Genomic DNA, 19,957 nt, shown 5'->3' on the forward strand with positions numbered 1-19,957 from the left:
ATTATCTGCATATGGATCTGTGAAATTTGTGTTAAGTCAACAACAGTTTCCTCTGAGGCTGCTTCTTCCTGCACCTCCATACCTTCTTGTGCCACCCCATAAGTTTTTCATATTCCAAAAATACCCTTCTCAATATTCCGGATTACATAATTTGGAAGTCTCCAGAATTAGTTTCCAGATTATGTAATCTGGAAGTCTTTTTGTGATTAGCTTCCGGATTACATAATCTAGAAGTCTTTTCTATACATAAGATTAGTTTCCGAATTGTGTAATCCGGAAGCTAAATGAAATTGACTTCCAGATTATGTAATCCAGAATATATCCAGATTACATAATCCATAGGTTTATTATTTGAAATCTAAGGGGGTGAAGAAAAAAGGATAGAATGATATTTTCACATTTAGTATGGGGGTGGCACAAGAAGGTATGGAGGTGTAGGAAGAAAGAGTCTTCCTCTGATCTTAAGAAAAAAAATCACGCGGGCCTGGCCCTTTTCCCCACCCAAATATATATCCAGTTTCGTATGAAGAGGGGCAACTTGGTACTTTAACACAGTCACCAACAATAAATATACACAAAGAGAAAAATAAATATACACAAAGAAAAGAAAAAAAAAAGAGAGAAGAAATATACACGAAGGTTTGGTTCGTCTTTAACCCAGACCAACATCAAAGAAGAACAACCCAAAAGAAGGGAAGGAAGAGAACATATAATAGCAGAGAGGAAGCGCGAAGACGGAAGACACTGTTACTAATTACCCTATCTTTCTCTGGCCACAAACCATACTTTTCGATCTTCTTTGTTCTAACGCTTCAAATTCAAACTACAGCTACGCTCGTCTCTCCGATCTATCATATTCTCTCTATCTTTCTTTTCTCGGTAATCTTCTTGTCTTCTTTCCTACCTCTTCTTTTTTCTGTTTTTAATTTTCCTTTATATATTTTCGCGGAGTGGTTTCGCGCGGTTCGAATCTTAAAGCGTATTTTTTTTCCACGGGAGGTTTCTCGTTCGCTTGCGCGCGCCGATGCGCGAATTATACGCATTTGCTTCGGCTTTGACCCGTTTCGTGCTTGTGTGTGGAATTTAGGGTTTTCAATTGGAGCGAGGATTGAATTGAGGCGAAGCATTTGCAGCATGAGCATCGACAGCCCCGGGCGAGGGGACTGCTAGGGTTTCGAGGTTCTTACGTGCAGGTGAGATTTCATGGGCGATGGAGGCGTCCCGTGCATGCCTTTGCAGTATATTATGGAGAGGTTGCCGAGTTCCGAGAAGACTGTTGTGTGCGGAGGCAAGAGTGGGAATGGCTTCAATTCCAAGTTGTTCAAGTTTGCTGGCAATGAGAGGAGGAAGATGAAGGCGAGAAAGAGTGAATTGGGTTTGGACAGAGTGAGCAAGAGGAGCAGCAATGACGTTGAGAATGGTGGCGAAGTGGAGAAGCAGCAAGAAAAGGTGCAGAAGGAGGAAGTTGAGGAGGGTGAATTGGGCACTTTGAAGTGGCCTAGGACTGACCTGGAAAATGGGGAGTTCGTGCCAGAGATGCCGCCGCCACCCCCACCGAGGAGGGGCGAGATTGAGAACGGGGAGATTGTGAGTGAGAAGTGGAAAGGACGGGAGCTGGAGAAGGGGGAGATTGCTTCTGGAAAATGGAGAAAAGAGGATGTTGAAAGAGGGGAGATAGTTCCTGAGAAGGGTGGTAGGAAAGGGGAAGTTGAGAGAGGTGAATATGGGTCGTGGAGAGGAGTAAATGATGAAATTGAGAAGGGAGAATTCATTCCGGATAGATGGTACAAGGCAGATTATGATAGCAGTAGAATCCGCAGGTACCATTCAGGTAGGGACAAAGGGTGGAAAGTTGAACGTGAACGTGAACGTGAAAGTACACCTTCTGGGAGATATACAGGGGATGATTTTTTTAGGAAGAAGGAATTGAATATTCGTGGGAGTCAGCATGCTAAAAGTTCTCCCAGGTGGGAGGGTGGACAACAGCGGAATGTAAGGATCAGTTCAAAGATTGTGGATGACGAGAAGAACGTTCACAGCAATGGTAAGGACCATGCACGAGATTACACTTCGGGAAGTCGCTTGAAGAGGCTTGGCAATGATACTGACAGCTATGAGCGGAAGCATTCTGCAGATTATGCCGGTTTAAAAAGCCGAAGACTTTCTGATGATACCGGTCGCCAAGTTTATCCAGAAAACTATTCTCGTCGTTCTGTGGAACGGTCTTACCGAACTAATAATGCTACAAAATTATCGGCAGATAAATATTCAAGTAGAAATCATGAATCTTCTTTGTCTACTAGACAGGTTTATGATAGGCATGGGCGCAGCCCTGGTCATTCTGAGCGATCCCCACGAGACCGAGGCAGGCATTATGATCATAGAGATAGAACTCCGGTACGCCGGTCTCCTTGTGGTCGTGACAGATCTCCCTATAACAGGGAGAAATCTCCACCACATGGTCGGGAGAGGTCACCATATCTGTATAACCGGGAGAAATCCCCTCATGGTCGGGAGAGGTCGCCATACACAAGGAACTCGGACAGAAATCGTCAGCATGATCATAAATTGAGAAGTCCAACACGAGCTGAGCAGTCACCGCCAGATCGAAGTCGACGACATGATCCTAGGGATAGTACCCCAATTTTGTCAGAAGCATCTCCCCTAGATCAGGCTAGGAAAGACAGTCGTCGTGATTCAAGTTGTAAACCCTTGCCTAGTGAAAAACATGATTCCCAAAATTGTTCTAAGGATATTGAGGATAAGCAGACTCAGAGGGATTCAAACTGTTCAAGTACCGAGTCTCAGAATGAAAAAAGTGTGCAATATGCCATTAAGTCTGTTGAGAAAGATACCTGCAGTCAACCTTTAAAGGAACACCAGAGTTGCAGCCCAATTGTTACCCACAAAGAATCTCCTCACTCCGAGCTACCTCCTGAGGAGATGCCTTCTATGGAGGAAGATATGGACATTTGTGATACCCCTCCACATGTCCCTGTGGTGACAGATTTGTCATCAGGGAAATGGTATTACCTGGACTATGGTGGTGTAGAGAATGGGCCTGCTAAATTGTGCGACATCAAGGTCCTTGTGGATGAAGGTGTACTAATGTCAGATCACTTTATCAAGCACCTAGATAGTGATAGGTGGCTAACAGTTGAAAATGCCGCGTCACCTTTGGCACCTCTGAACTTTCCTTCAATTGTGTCTGATACCATAACTCAACTGGTAAATCCTCCAGAAGCTCCTGGTAATATCTTGTCAGATACACCTGATATTCTTCAATCTGCTCCTGAGTGTCATCAGGAAATGCTAACCTCCTCGCCTCCATTAGTGTGCCCTAGTGACAGTTTGCGTTCATCTGAACTTTTGGAGGACTTCCACATTGATGAAAGAGTTAAAAATCTGTTAGAGGGTTATGATGTCACTCCTGAGATGGAACTTGAGGCAATAAAAGGTATTTTATTCTGTCAATAAATTTTTTGAGAGTTTCTTTAATAAAAAAAAGTGAGAAAATAAATCTCAAAATTTGTTGTTAATTTCACCCCCAATCCTCGTCCTTTTTAATATTTCATCATCTTTTTCACCTTTGTTATTATTATCATTTATGCTTGCAGAAGTGTTGCTAATGAATTTTGAAAATGCAAAAGGGGAGGGATCGAGAGACTATGAAGGTACGTAATTGCTTTGTGGTTCTTGTCTGTTTTCATCTTTTTAACTTCTCTATTAATTCATGATTTTTTGTGTGATATTTCTTACAAAGACGAGATATTCTGAGAAGTTTGACTTTTTTGGAAGCATTATATATTGTGCTATATTCAAGTTATTGGTCATTTATTGCAAATTTTCTAATTGTTCTGGTTTTCTGGTATTTGGCAATATTGAGGTTTTTGTTGTTGGAGTTCTCCATTACTGGTGTTTTGTCATATTTTTGCGGAAAGCAGCTTCTTGTTTTCGGTTATGATTGAGCATTGACAAGTGGACCCACTTCTTGATATTGGTAATACATGACTGAGAGCTGATAAATATGTGAAACTTGTATGTGCTTAGCATTGGCAGGCCAGCATTGTAATTTGGAAATAATACTGTTCAGTGTTTAAATCCCATAGGGGCGAGTAGTGGTCTGCACCAAAAACTTTAGCCAGATAACAGTTATTTTGAAATTTTTATATATTTAATGTAATGTATATTATATGCAAATATATGTACAAAAATGGTAAAACTTACTCTAAATTAATGACATTCATAATTAATAATAATATTTCTTAACAAAACATACAAGTAAATGCCAACAAAAGTCAAATACAAGTTCCGATTTTGAAATCATTAGTCATCATCTTTTAAATGTCTTTTTTTTATCATTTTCACTAGGAGCCTAGGCGGGTTGCACAAACACAATCTCGCCAAACCCAATTACATTTTATGGGTTGGAATTTTTGTGTAACAAATTCGTGAGTTTCAAACCTGATGATCATGCGACTAACACGCAAGCTCGCCCAACCCAATTACAGTTTTGTGGAATGGGTTAGAATTATCCAATTTAAAGTGGAATGGGTAACGGGTTCGTGACTTTCAAACTCGATGGTCATGATCCAACCCAACTACATAATAAGTATATGATAAAATACTATTTGTGTTATAATTTTACTATAAAAAAGAAATTTATGTATTATTATGTGTATTGTTTATGTATGTGATATAAGTATTGTTGTTACCTTGTAAAAATTAATAGGCATTGAAAATATTTATTACCTAACAAACATTAAGAAGCAATGAAATATATATTTTTGTGAAGAGGTGATAATTTTTTTAATAACCCAACAATCCAATTTAACCCAATTAAATTTAATTGGATTGTGTTGAAAAATTGGATTGAATTTGACTAAACCTGTGTCATTTACAACCATAATTTTTACTTCTATTATACTGTATATTTTGTTTGAAAATCGGACTCCCAAGAATAACTCCCCAGAAAAATCTTAATTTCTCTGTTGAGTTGAGAGAGCTTTTCTGGAACCAACTAAGTGCTGCTGCGGCCGCCATTCAGTCTGCCATTTGGTCTGTATGGTTGCTACACTAAACCACTCTACCAGCAAACCTTGTTGGTAGATGGGGGACTTTTCTGCACCCCTTTGCCGTTGTAGTGCACTATTTAAAACCTTGCTTTTGTTTCAAGCAAATACACCTTATTTGTGTCTAAAATCTGAAGAAGTTTTTTAGTGTTCTACAGAACACTTTAGTGATTATTTATAAAATGACGTAATTTGCATTTCATTTTAGGCTTGGCTCTGTTGCTCTTTTGTAACTTCTCACTGAAAAGAGTTTGTGGTAATCTTCAGTTGTTTATGATGGCTAAGTATGCTATCTTATGTTAGCAATTGATTTGGTTGGTTCGTAAAACAAAATTTTGCGGTAATCCCATTCAGTTGTTTATATACTTTTTATTGAAAACAGAAGTTGTAAACCATCTCAGATTGTTATTTTACATCGTGTATGGAACTTAAAATTATAATTTGTCCATTTTGTTATGCCTACGCACCCTAAATTTGTTTGTGGATTATGCTTATTTTTCATCTAGAAAAATAAAGGGATATTCACTTATGTCATGACAAAGTATCTCTGACTTTTTCAGGTTTTCCTTGGAGTGTTTCCTGCCTTGGGGAAGATTGTGATTCTAGTACTGATTTAGCATCTAGAGATTCTGAGTCACAGTTAAGTATGTCATCTGATAAGGATAATGGACTTGGCTTTGGTATTTCTAGTGACTGGTTTTCCACCCGTTGGTCATGTAAAGGTGGTGACTGGAAGAGGAATGATGAGGCCCTGGATAGATATTCTAGAAAGAAACTTGTCCTAAATAATGGTTTTTCATTGTGTCAAATGCCAAAGTCAGGATGTGAAGATCCTCGTTGGCCTCAAAAAGATGACTTGTATTTTCCTTCTCAAAGCAAGAGGCTTGATCTTCCTCTGTGGGCTTTCAGTGCTGATGAGCGGGATGAATGCAGTGTTGCAGGCAGATCCGTTCAAAGTAAGCCTGTTTCTGTGAGAGGAGTGAAAGGGAATGTTCTTTCAGTGGTCAGGATAAATGCATGTGTAGTAAAGGACCAGGGGTCATTGGTCTCTGAGTCACGGCACAAGACACGGGGCAAGGAAAGACATCATTCTAGGTCAAGTCGGCCCTTCTCTGCAACCAGTGATAGCAAGAGATCATCAACTGACCATGATTCTCAGTTAAAAGCTTTTAGTGATCAAGGTTCTTACAAGATCATGGAATTCCTTAATACTCCTAAAGATCATCTTTGTACTATCCATGAGTTGCAATTACATTTGGGTGACTGGTATTATTTTGATGGTTCTGGGCGTGAAAGGGGGCCCTCATCATTTTCAGAGCTACAGTATTTAGTAGATCAAGGTATCATAAAAAGGCATAGCAGTGTGTTCAGGAAAAGTGATAAACTCTGGGTTCCTATTACCTCTGCAACAGAAACATCTGATGGTAGTCTCACGATCCAACAAGAAAGCAGTTCAATATCTGGTGCATGCTTTGGTTTTCCGTCAAAGCAAACTCAAGCATGCGGTGAACCTTACACAAATTCAAGTTTGTTTAACAGCTTACATCCTCAGTTTGTTGGTTATACTCGTGGGAAGCTACACGAGCTGGTAATGAAATCATATAAAAGCCGAGAGTTTGCTGCTGCCATAAATGAGGTTTTAGATCCCTGGATCAATGCAAGACAACCAAAGAAAGAAATTGAAAAACAACTATATTGGAAATCAGGTAACGATTAGTCCTTTGATATCTAATTTGTCCGCTGACCTTCTTTGGTTGTAATTTTTCAACCTGTTTTTTTGTTCAAACCTCAAATTTTCTCTTAAAAATAGCTAGTGATTGGGCAACTAATTTATTTTTTTAGACTAATGTATTAGCGTGACTAGTATAAGCTGTGAGCCCATTTGCTAGCAAATTTACCCTTCTGAGCAATGCTTTTGACCTTGTCACATGCTACTTCCTGTGTGGTAGTGTGTGTTGGTCTATTAGAGAATATAACAGAAAATAAATTTGATTCAAATGGTTTCATGATTAACTTTTAATTTATTTCCTTATTTTGTGTATGTATGTTGGTACTTGTAATTTTTAGAAGGTGATGCACATGCTGTCAAGAGAGCCCGGATGTTGGTTGATGATAGTGACGAGGACAGTGATTTGGAAGATGGTGATTTTACTATTGAGAAGGATGAATCCAGTTTTGAGGATCTATGTGGTGATGCTACTTTACCTGAAGATGAAATTGGTGTTACTGATTCTCAAATGGGAAGCTGGGACAATTTGGATGGTCGTGTGCTAGCACGGATTTTCCATTTTTTGAAATCTGATTTGAAGTCCCTTGTTTTTGCTTCAATGACTTGCAAGCGCTGGAGAGCTTCTGTAAGGTTTTATAAAGAAATGTCAATACAGGTCAACTTGTCATCCTTGGGTCATTCCTGTACCGATACTATGTTGTGGAACATTTTGGTAGGTTTGATATATATTTGGTAATTCAAATTAACCAGAATATTTCATATTCTTCATCTTCCTCTAATCTGATTATTTGTTTGCAGAATGATTACGAGAAAGAAAAGATCAATTCTATAATTCTAAGGGGTTGTGTTAATATTACAGCTGAGATGCTTGAGAAAGTTCTTCTTTCATTTCCTGGTTTATTTACTGTAGACATTAGAGGGTGCAACCAGTTTGGAGAGCTGACTCTTAAGTTTGCAAATGTGAAATGGATCAAGAGCCGAAGTTCACACTTGACTAAAATTTCTGAGGATCCTCATAAAATTAGAAGCCTTAAAAATATTGCAGAGCTAACCTCATCTGTATCCAAATCCAGCAGTATAGGTATAGATGATTTTGGGCAATTGAAGGATTATTTTGATAGTGTGGATAAGAGAGATACCAAGCAATTATTCCGTCAAAACTTGTACAAGCGATCAAAACTATATGATGCTAGAAAGTCCTCCTCCATTCTATCGAGGGATGCTCGCACAAGACGTTGGGCAATCAAGAAATCTGAAAGTGGTTATAAGAGGATGGAGGAATTCCTTGCCTCAAGACTCAGGGAAATTATGAAGACAAACTCTTGCGATTTTTTTGTGCCCAAGGTACTGTGCAAAACTCTTTCAATGTCCCTTTCATGAAGTTCTGCTTTGTTCATGATTTCTTTTGGGTTATTTTTCTTAATAGGTTGCAGAAATCGAGGCTAAAATGAAAAATGGTTACTACAGTAGCCGTGGGTTGAATTCTGTGAAAGAGGACATAAGTAGAATGTGCCGTGATGCCATAAAGTAAGTTCTCTTTCTGCTTTTCCTTTTTCATTGGTAGGTGGTAATTATTCTCACTTTTATCTGATCCCAGGGTTATATTATTTTTATTGTTGGGCAAATTGAACTGAAGATGATAGGGCTTATTAGTTTATGATGACAAGAATACATAGCACCCTTTAGTTTCTCATATTTGTGTCAAAATACTGATCGAGTGATGTATGTTCTTGCGATTGAGCTGTTTGATGTGTAAGCTCTCCTGCTTTGCAATTGTAGTGATTTCATCTATGCTAAATTTGGTGATTTGCATGTCTTAGTTGTCTTGCACTCGACATTATCTTCAAAATTTACTCATTATACTTACAGTTGCCTCTGCTTATGGACTTATTCATTTAGCTCATGTTTCTTGGATGTGTATCATCTGACAACCCACATTTTTCATGTATTTTTAATCCAATATTTATATTAAATGTGTTCATATTGATATTGATTACACAGAGTGAAGAATCGGGGTGATGCTAGTTACATGAATCATATTATCACACTGTTTATTCAGCTTGCAACACGGTTGGAAGAGAGTTCTAAATCTGTGCATGACAGAAATGCATTACTGAAATCATGGGACAATGACTTGCCTGCAGTCTCCTGCTCTACTTTGTCAAAGTATAAGAAGAATAAGTTGGTGAATGAAAGGAAGTATAGGAGTAATGGGACACATGGTTTGGATAATGTTGAATATACCTCTGATCGAGAAATTAAGAGGCGATTATCAAAGCTGAACAAGAAATCTATGGACTCAGAGAGTGAAACATCTGACGATGATCTTGATATGTCCTATGAAGATGGAAAGAGTGATAGTGATACTACAACCTCTGACTCTGAAAGTGAACGAGAAGTACATTCAGAAAGTCTAATCAGGGAGTCAAGAGGGGAAGGATACTTGACATTTGAGGAAGAGTTGGATTTTATAACTGATGATCGAGAGTGGGGTGCACGCATGACAAAAGCAAGTTTGGTTCCTCCAGTTACCAGGAAATATAAAGTCATTGATGAATATTGCATTGTAGCTGACGAGGATGATGTGCAAAGGAAGATGAGGGTTTCATTACCAGACGACTATGCTGAGAAGCTGAGTGCACAAAAGAATGGCACTGAGGAGTCAGATATGGAACTTCCTGAAGTGAAAGATTACAAACCTAGAAAGCAGCTAGGATATGAGGTTATTGAGCAAGAAGTTTATGGAATTGATCCTTTTACACACAATCTTTTGCTTGATTCTATGCCAGAGGAGTTAGATTGGACTCTGATGGAGAAGCATTTGTTTATAGAAGATACTCTACTTCGAACATTGAATAAGCAAGGTAGAAATTTTACTGGAACTGGAAGCACTCCAATGAGCTACCCATTGCGGCCTGTTGTTGAAGATATTAAAAGACATGCTGAGGAGGATTGTGATGCAAGAATGGTTAAAATGTGTCAAGGAATTCTAAAGGCCATGGATAGTCGTCCTGATGACAAATATGTAGCTTATAGGAAGGTATATCCTCTTTTTGTTTGTTAATTACAATTTAACTGTTATCTTACACTAGTCTGCAAGTGATTCATTTGTCACTGCGATTTTTCATGGTTATGATACTATCTGTTGGGATGGATCATGCAGGGGCTTGGTGTTGTTTGCAACAAGGAAGAAGGATTTGCGGAAGATGATTTTGTTGTGGAGTTTTTGGGAGAGGTATGTCTCAATGGAATTTTACCCTCGAAACTTCAGTCTTTGAATATTAAATTTGCAAGGTATATGTTTCTTCGTGCAAGTTCCTACTTTGGGATAAATTCAGGTTTCCAGTGTAATGTTAAATATTTAAGCAACGATCCATCTAAAGACAGAATAGAAGACTGTGCCCAATCATGATTTGTTCTGTATCTTTGAACATGATTAAACTACTCTTGATCTATTCTCTGCAAAAAGCACAAATCTATACATTTCTGTATTTTACATATGAAACATGTCAAATATCTAAGCAACAACAATTCACTAGAGAATAGAAAATTTTCCATGTGTATGAAGTATGCAATAATTTACTCTCTAATTTGTGACCATAACAAATATTGGCCTATCAGATCCTTGACTTTCTAGTTAGCCTCAGGGATCTGAACTACTTCTCAAAATGCTAGCTGTGGTTTTGTATAAAATGTTTTATTTACAATAATTGTAGATATAGTTGTTTGTTCTTTTGAGTTGATGTGCTCTGCTTGTTCAGTTTATTGAATGCACTAGTGGCTATCCAGTTTAGAAATTTAGTCTGTAGCATCATATGCTTATAGGATTTTGTATTGGTGAGGCATTATAGTTTGTTAAATGTTCTTCATAGGTTTATCCTGTGTGGAAGTGGCTTGAGAAACAAGATGGGATTCGATCTCTGCAGAAAGATAGTAAAGATCCAGCACCAGAATTCTACAACATCTACCTTGAGAGGCCAAAGGTGCCCCCTATCCCTTCAAAATACTGAGGTTATGATGGTTAACTTGATATGATTCATCCATCTTCATTCTATACTGATGAATCTTACAACTTTCATGACAGGGTGATGCTGATGGGTATGACTTAGTTGTTGTTGATGCCATGCATATGGCTAATTATGCCAGTCGAATATGTCATTCGTGCCGACCTAACTGTGAAGCCAAGTAAGTTGTTTGTCTTTCATATTGTATGGTTGTTGTTTGCTGTCTTTTCAGATCCTGATACTAGTTCTCTTGTTTGTAAAACAATTTTGTTTGCTATTTTAGTTCACTGTGTGCACTTTGGGGGTCACTTGTGCATGAAAGATTATACTAATCTATTTACCAAATACAATCATGATTCTTGTGATGACACAAAGAAGGGTTGTGGCTGCTGAAGAAGGGCTGCGGAAGACCTAAACCTAGTTTTAGGAAACAGAAATTTGGGCCAAAGGCCCATTTCAGCCGCAACCCTTCTTTTCTTTGGTTTTTGTTTGAAAATGGTAACAAACTGCTCGTGGCTCATCATGATCTGCATCTTGCATGTTGTGGTTGTTGCTGACGATCAAATATTGGCATGTTAAATTTAATGAGAATGTTTCCTTTTCCATTCATTATCCTAATATATCTATATATTTGCTGGGTTCAATTGAAATTTTAGTCCCTTTATTATTGTTAATGTGTGATTTTGCTCCCTCTAATTTTTGTCGAACTCGATCTGTGCTTTTTAACTTATTACAAATAAGTTCATCACCTTCCATTTGTACTTAAAACTCTCAAATTCTCTTTTTTGTATTCCAAATCGTCAGAAAAGTTGAATAATTTGTTTTATATATTCATTCATTTATAACTCACCAGCCAAAATATCAAATTTCGTAAAAAATAATCCCATAATTTTCCCTTCACACTTGACATCAATTTTCAACTAAACTCTTGGCTTCCAAATTTTATAAATTATTTTAATGCCATATCAATTGTATATTTCCAATTACTTGAGTAGAAAATTAAGATTTTGATAATTTTATGTTAACAAAATGGACAAAAGGATCATTTTTTTTTTAAAATAGAGATTTAATTCACTAAAAAAAATAAACTAGAGGGATCAAAATTGCACAAAAAAATGCACTTGAGTTTTTCTGCTAAAAAGAACTTAAATGCAAGCATTGCTACCAGGCTCAGAGTTAAGTCGACATGCAAAGTTGTTGCTTCTTATTCTATTGTCTTGTTTTGTTCTTCAATGTGTTGATGGGCTTTAAATGCTTTTGTGATTGCCCTCTTTTGGTGGGGGAAATTCTTTGGTAAAATAGCAACAAAACACAAATGACTTAAAAGTGCTTTAATAATGACATGGAAGACCTAAACGATCTTATCAAAGGAGAAAAGAGATATTTGTGTGTTCATTTAAGGTAATGATCCTAGTGGATATTAATGATGTCACTAATGACATTTAAGTTGAAATTACCCATTTAATTTTCCAGTGGAAGTAGAATTTGTATAGGTTGATTTCGGAAAGAAATTTCAGCTAGTTGGTCTGCCGAGCTTCCACTTCTGCCCCTTGGCTGTGGCAATAAAGGTGCTGAGGGACCAAGCCTACGTACATGATAGGACTATTGTATTTAAGTCTTTATATTTTGACATTAGTTTGAGGTTTGACCAATGGACACATTTTATATATTTTATTTCAAATTTTTCCCTGGCAATGACACAGGGCTATTTATTGTTAGTTGAGGATTATATTACTAGGTTGCATGATTTTTTTAATTGTTAATTGTTATACTTTCTGGTAGTTATCTGTTGTTATTTTCACTGTTTTTTCAGGGTTACTGCTGTTGATGGTCAGTATCAAATTGGTATTTATAGTGTTCGTAAAATTCAACATGGTGAGGAGATCACTTTCGACTACAATTCTGTAACAGAGGTTTGTCTTGTTACCTTCCGACTTCTATCTATTTTATTCCATTAGATAAATGTATCCTTAGTATATCGCTGTGTAATGAGTACCTTTCATCTCACTGTAGAGCAAGGAGGAGTATGAAGCTTCAGTTTGTTTGTGTGGAAGCCAAGTATGCCGTGGGAGCTATCTAAATTTGACTGGTGAAGGGGCTTTCCAAAAGGTTTGGACTTGTACAAAAATTTCAATTTATAGTTGCTAAGAAAAACCAAAATAAGACAGAAATATTGTTAATTGTTCAGTGGAATTACAAGACATGCTTGCTTGTTAATAATGGTAGCGTTTTTTTGCATAAAATCTGAGTTTCTACATATACGTTTCTTCAGTATTTGGTTATTTTATGTGTTGACTGGAGTGTGCTGTCTGTCCTCTTAGGTTCTGAAGGACTCTCATGGAATTCTCGATCGGCATTATTTGATGCTAGAAGCTTGTGAATTAAATTCTGTGTCTGAAGAGGATTATAATGACCTTGGAAGAGCTGGTTTAGGCAGTTGTTTGCTTGGAGGCCTGCCAGATTGGCTTGTTGCTTATGCGGCTCGCCTTGTATGTGCCTTCATCTGTGTTGATACCCTTTTTCTGTTTTTGTGGTTGTTGTGTATCAATTTTCTCTAACATATATTCTATGGTGAAGGTGAGATTTATCAATTTTGAAAGAACAAAACTTCCTGAAGAAATTCTAAAGCATAATCTGGAAGAGAAAAGAAAATATTTTTCAGATATATGTCTTGAAGTTGAAAGGAGTGATGCCGAAGTTCAGGTTTTCTATCTGTCTATCTGCTTTCTTTTGTGTACATTATTCTCATGAGATGACATTTGTAATATTGTATTCTCATTTTTCCTCCAAATATTGTCCCTTTATCCCACTTTTTGTATGACTCAGGCTGAGGGTGTTTACAACCAAAGGCTTCAGAATCTTGCTGTCACTCTTGATAAGGTGATTATGCGTTCTTATATCTGTATTTGTGTTGTCTCATTTTCTATTTTTTTAACGTTGATAAGAAGAAAACTCTTTGGATGTAAACATAATCATAAAGGAGAATTGGTAAACACTAAGTAAGAAATCAAGCATTTCACTAATACACAACACAACCCTTTGTTTTTTGAACTCGATAAATGTCAACTCTTTCTCTGCAAAATATTATCTCATTCTGATAATTAGTTTTCCAATTAATTTTGCTCTCTGTAGTTTGTAGATGATGCTAATTTTTGATGGGGTATTACAGGTAAGGTATGTTATGAGATGTATTTTTGGCGATCCACGGAAAGCACCACCTCCTCTTGAGAAGCTTAGTCCCGAGGCAACTGTTTCCTTCCTCTGGAAAGGTGAGGGTTCATTTGTTGAGGAGCTTCTTAAGTGCATCGCTCCTCATATTGAAGAAGACATCTTGAAAGATCTGAAGTTTAAAATTCATTCTCACGATCCTTCAAATTCAGTAGATATTCAAAAAGAGCTTCGAAAATCTTTGTTATGGTATGTGGTTCGTACATCTAGTTTGTCTTAAGTTTATTTTAACTTGGTGGAACTTCACAATCTTTACAATTTAATTTTCTCATTTTCAAAGGTTGAGGGACGAGGTCCGAAATCTTCCTTGTACATATAAATGTCGGCATGATGCTGCTGCTGACTTAATCCATATTTATGCTTATACCAAGTACTTCTTTAGGATACAGGTATGTTTCTCTATTGCCAATAAGCTACATGGTACAGTTAATTTTTTCTTTTGTAATTTTTAAACCATACATTAGCAATCTGAAAACAGTTTTAATTTTTATATTGCAGAATTATCAAACGATTACATCACCACCTGTCTATATTAGTCCACTTGACTTAGGTCCCAAGTACACTAACAAGTCGGGAGCAGAATTTCAGGAGTACCGAAAGATATATGGTGAAAATTATTGTTTAGGACAGCTGATATTTTGGCACAACCAGAGTAATGCAGATCCAGATCGGAGCCTGGCTAGAGCTAGCAGGGGTTGCTTGTCTTTACCAGACACCAGTTCCTTTTATGCCAAGGCGCAGAAGCCCTCTCGACATTGTGTTTATGGTCCAAGGACCGTCAGATCTATGCTTGCTAGAATGGTTAGTTTTTTTTATCATGATATATTTTTTAAGTTATTCTGTTATTGTGCTTTTATCATAGATGCGAGTCAAGTAACGGCATCCACAGCCTTGATACCTTCTCATGCTGTTCATAGAAAACCTCTTCTCCACAATTGTCACGTACTGTCTCTGGCAATAATATGCTTCTATGAGCTTCAATCAGATTCAAATCCATTAAGTAGATTCTTTAACAGTGTTAGGAATGACGTGCTTAAAGCCTAGCCCAGATATGTTGATTGTGATTTAGTGTGACACTGGCAATTAATTGGTCATCTATTCTGTTTGTTTATTCAGGAGAAGCAGCCGCAGAGATCTTGGCCCAAAGACCGGATATGGTCATTCAAAAGTTTTCCGAAATTCTTTGGTAGCCCAATGTTAGATGCTGTAGTAAATAACTCTGCACTGGACAGGGAGATGGTTCATTGGTTGAAGCACAGACCTGCCATATTCCAAGCCATGTGGGACCGTTAAAATTTTGCATGGTTTGGAGAATTTTGGTCAGAGCACGCTCGATAAAGCACCTACTTTTAGATGTGGAATGGTTCATCATTCAGAGCTGCTGCCTGTTTTAGCGTGGGTGGGGGTCTGTAATTATTAATCAAAAAGCGTAATTCCTTGTACCGCTTTTCAGTCATTCTTGTGTACAGTTTTGTTGGCCATTGATTTGTAATTCATTTGATTGTAGGGCATTGGTTTTACATTTATGTAATATGAAATGATAGTTAGGAAGAAAAAAGAAAGGTTATTTCCAGTCTTCTGTGTTCTCGTCTTTTATTAAGCTAAAACTGTGCCCTGTAATTTTCCCCATGAATGGTCCCCTTCAAATATTCGGATCGAGTTCACCTTGGAAACTTCTATTAGGTTGCCCCATTGTGGGGATGTTCTCTGCACTTTTTCGTACTGAGCTGGCACCTGATACTCTTCGAAACCAGTAGCTGATACCCAACATTACGGAGGGAGAAATGATAATCGCTGACACTGTCCTTGCGTGTCTGTTTTTTGTGCTTTTTCGGCTGCAACAAGGTTTGTTAGATGCTTTAATTTTTAACTTGACAGACCATTAAAATAATTGTAAATTGAAACAATAAACCCAGCTTCAACTGTTTTTTACCAGTATATTTCCTTATTATTGCAAATTGTTAACTGCTAATTTTTAAAAAGCTGTCCATTTTTGGATGGGAAATTTCCCTAAGCGCCATTTTACATATAAAAGAGAAAGCTGAGGAGAGGGAAATGTGAGTGCGATAGAGAATATATGATGTGGTAGGAATAGAGAACTAGATTTATGTTTTATTGTTAATATATAGTCACTTTTTTAATTCATTTAGAAGTGTAATTAGTCATCAAAACTAATATTCACTTCTTTCAATCCTCTACGAAAAAGACTTGAGACCGAAGGAGATAGGTGTACTAGATTAGATCGGAAAGTCACAGCCTAGAGGGACATTGTAACTCGTTTCTGGAGGTGTTTTTTTGGTGAATTGTTTGTTGAGTGACTATCCCCGAGGTTGAAATTGAAGGTTTCTGAGTCTCCTTTATCGATTTGGTTTTCTTCATCAGAATGAATATCCATTTGCCAAACACCAGAAATAATAGTTGGCATGTTAGTCCACACTAATAAATAACATTTGCTCTTCGATAATATGACCAGCTTCATTATCTGCTGATTAGAATATGAGTGATTAGTATTTGATCTTAAACTTAGCTTAAGGATCTTATGAACATTATCTGACATTCACGTGTCGCAGTTTGTCTGGAGATTGCGGTGCATGAACTGACGAATCGCTTCACTTTATAACAACAAACCAAGCAGAATCAAATGATTACATGGCACGGATAATTAATAGTTGTAATTGCATGCACACGCAGCTTCGATTTGGTTTTATTTGGGACAAAGAGGAACACTGAATACTCTATCTGATACCCATACTATCACCACCCAAGCAAGCGTCAATTGCAAATTTGTTCTCATTTATATGTTGCAAACTAAAATTTTTAATTTTTCATATTATCCAATTGAATAAAAATTATAACCCAACTTTTTCTTACATGAAAAGTTATAGCATTTTTTGTGGATTAATTTTCGTACAAAAGGCGAAAACATAGCGATCTTTCTTACATGAAAGGGAGGGTATCTACACAATTACAAAAATGATAATAATGAAAAAAAAGGAATAAGTTGTGAGATAATATTATGTGAAAATGTTGTTATGTGGATATGATAATGAGATCACTTTCAGATAAATGAAAATTAATGATCTTTAACATGTCGACAATTTTAGATGATTAAACACTCTTACAATTGTGGGTTATCTTAGACCGTCTTTCAATTATCATGGTTCTATTCAATCCTGCTTGCATGCTACCGACTCATTTTGGTTAATAATAACTGTTAAATAAGTTATCCGTATGAATATGTACAAAAAGTTTTTTATTCCAAGCAAGTGTAAGGATTGAATTATCTGATTGTATTTTTATACTGTTAGTACATTTTTAAGACTTTATAAATAAAGATGAATATTAAAACAAAAAAATATGGTTGATGATTAAGTTATGATTTGTTGAATTCAGATATAAATATTATTAAATAATATCTGAGTTAGTATTAAAAATCGATGTTAATGTCGTTTCATTTATTTTTAATCAATATATGTTTGGTTTTAGTAAAATGACACTTTTACACCTTAACTTTTGATGCTTTTGTTGCATTTAATCCGTGATGTTCTCTCTCCCTTTATCAAACTGATGCTTTGGTCGTCTTTATTGTTGTCACATTCTTTTAACATTTGTCCTTTCAGCTGATTTTTGGATAACAATGAAAAAAACACCTACTTTTCTATATAAATAAAAAAATATTTTCATCTAAATCATATTGGACGAATAGGAAAAACTAAATTATACCATATATATATATATTTTTATTTTTATTTTTGTCATTATTTTTCACACGGATGACCATATAAGCAAATCATAAATTTGAGATACTTTTTTAATGTAAAACCACGTTTGATGCATATAATAACGATTGAGCATAGTGTGTGATTATAACAAAATGAGTATATATACCCATTGGAAGAAGGTGTGAATAATGTGGAACAACTTGGTTCACTGATGGAAGATGGAAGAGGACGAGACATAACCTTTTCAGAATTAAGCATCCCAGCCGTCCGATGGTGATGACATGCAACGGTTGCGATGCAAGCCATGCCTGAAACCATAACTAAATAACAAGAGAAGAGAAAAGTTGACGACAACAGCAGAGTGACAGGGATAATAAGGAAAAGAACAAACGGCCAAAAATAGTATCAGAGCAGACAAAACAAACAAACAAACAAACCAACCAACCTCCTTCATCATCCATTCTTCTCATCCCACCTGTTACTTCCTTTCTCATTCTCTCTTTCTCTCACATAAATATAAATTTATATATTCTTTTTTCTTCATAATCCAATCTATGCTTTTTATATTTTTTTCAAAAGTAAAAACATACATTTGCCCAACGTTAACACTGTTTTAATAAATCTTAACAATTCATAATTTTTATCCCCAATCTAAAATTTACAATGAGGTCACCATACCATTTGTGTAACGTTTCGACTCTCTCACTAATAAACCCTACCCATTTCTAATGTTTATTGTTAAATCTAATAAATGAAATAAAAACCAAGTAAATATAAATATGACTGTCAAATTTATTGATATAACAAATGGATTAGTTTTTATTTCAACAGCAAAGAACAAAGAATCCAAATCATCCACCATTCTAATAAAATCTCTCTAATTATTATAAGTTCTAATTGTATAATACAATTTTATTCCGTTGAATTAATTACTACATTAATTATCAATAATTAACTCCTTTCTTATCTTATCTCTCATAAGCTCTTATATATACCCATTTTCATTCATGCAATAGCGTCTTCTCACTTCCCTCTCTCTCACTCTCTCTGTCTGTCTCTAAGTTATGATAATGTATCCCGGCGACGGCTCCTCCTTGGACCCCATGTTTTCCGGCACCAGTTTGCAGTCACTTCTCTCTCTCAACCCTTCCATCTTGGAAGATGGTTTTCCCACCTTGGCTTCCCTAACCGACGACCCTACCTTAATACCGCAACCTTCAGAAGTTCCAAAGCTTCTCGTTCCCAAAACCGAACCCTCACAACCATTCAAATTCTTCCCCCAATATCATCCCACTCCCTTCCTCCATCTTCCCCAGCTCCGCTCCCCGGACCAGCCTCAGCCAAAACGCCAACGGATGGAGTCTCCGCTGATTCCGCAGAGTAACCTGGCTCGCCAACGCAGACAGAAGCTGAGCGAGAAAACGCGGTACCTGCAGAAACTGATGCCATGGGACAAGAAAATGGATCAAGGGACGCTTCTGGAGGAAGCCTACAAATACGTGAGGTTCCTTCAGGCGCAGTTCCGCGTGCTACAGTCCATGCCCTCCCACTCCTCCTCTTCCTCCTCCTCCTCCCGACAAAATACCGCCGCCGTATTCGTAGATCTGGAGAAGCTGAACCGATCACAACTCCTCCAGGTGCTGGTTAACTCCCCCGTCGCTCAAACAATGCTTTATTCTCAGGGCTTTTGTGTCTTCTCTCTGGAACAGTTATCACTGCTCAGACAATTATCCGACAGAAAACACCAGCACCATGATTCTGCTTTCTCCAAATCTGTTTTCAACTAAGTTTAGCTTCTGTATTCAATGTTTTCTGCTATTTTACATTCCTACTTAGTGACTCTTCAATTTCTCAACTATTTTACCTTCTCTCATCTTTCACCTTACCTCACTTTCCTAATCACTTCAACAACACTTAACAATCTCTTTATTAAACCCAATCCTCTTCACACTCTGTTTAATATCTTTTCTGAAACCAGATTTTTATTTTCACACCCTCTATCTATAATCGCCTAACTAAAATATTAATATTATTAAAATTATTTTTGTAACAATTTAGTCGTATATATTTTTTAAATTAAATTATATTATTACTAAAATAAATGTGCTAAGTGTGTGTTTATTTAATAAAACGGGTGAAAATAATATCATTTCTTATCTTTATAGTATTTTTCATTCCTTTTCCCTATTTTGCGAATAAGTT

At 36.8% G+C, this 19,957-nt stretch overlaps 2 protein-coding genes across 2 annotated transcripts; both read left to right on the forward strand.

The window, feature by feature from the left end:
- The first annotated feature begins 576 nt into the window (after positions 1-576).
- SDG2 (SET domain protein 2) lies at positions 577-15,606 on the forward strand. The gene is made up of 20 exons (XM_068644061.2): positions 577-879; positions 1,088-3,457; positions 3,618-3,674; positions 5,633-6,778; positions 7,140-7,513; positions 7,600-8,145; positions 8,228-8,328; positions 8,803-9,841; positions 9,965-10,036; positions 10,674-10,784; positions 10,886-10,986; positions 12,619-12,718; positions 12,819-12,914; positions 13,127-13,294; positions 13,383-13,508; positions 13,632-13,685; positions 13,975-14,222; positions 14,314-14,422; positions 14,532-14,834; positions 15,150-15,606. Exons 2-20 carry the CDS (start codon positions 1,204-1,206, stop codon positions 15,324-15,326), a joined length of 7,182 nt encoding a protein of 2,393 aa, XP_068500162.2. The 5' UTR covers positions 577-879; positions 1,088-1,203; the 3' UTR covers positions 15,327-15,606.
- A 3,187-nt stretch (positions 15,607-18,793) lies between these two features.
- LOC137834507 (basic helix-loop-helix (bHLH) DNA-binding superfamily protein) lies at positions 18,794-19,610 on the forward strand. Its single transcript, XM_068642536.2, has one exon. It carries the CDS (start codon positions 18,820-18,822, stop codon positions 19,540-19,542), a length of 723 nt encoding a protein of 240 aa, XP_068498637.1. The 5' UTR covers positions 18,794-18,819; the 3' UTR covers positions 19,543-19,610.
- Positions 19,611-19,957: the final 347 nt, after the last annotated feature.

Source organism: Phaseolus vulgaris, chromosome 5 (genome assembly GCF_051622355.1).
Source record: "Phaseolus vulgaris cultivar YP4 chromosome 5, ASM5162235v1, whole genome shotgun sequence".
Taxonomy (NCBI): Eukaryota; Viridiplantae; Streptophyta; class Magnoliopsida; order Fabales; family Fabaceae; genus Phaseolus; species Phaseolus vulgaris.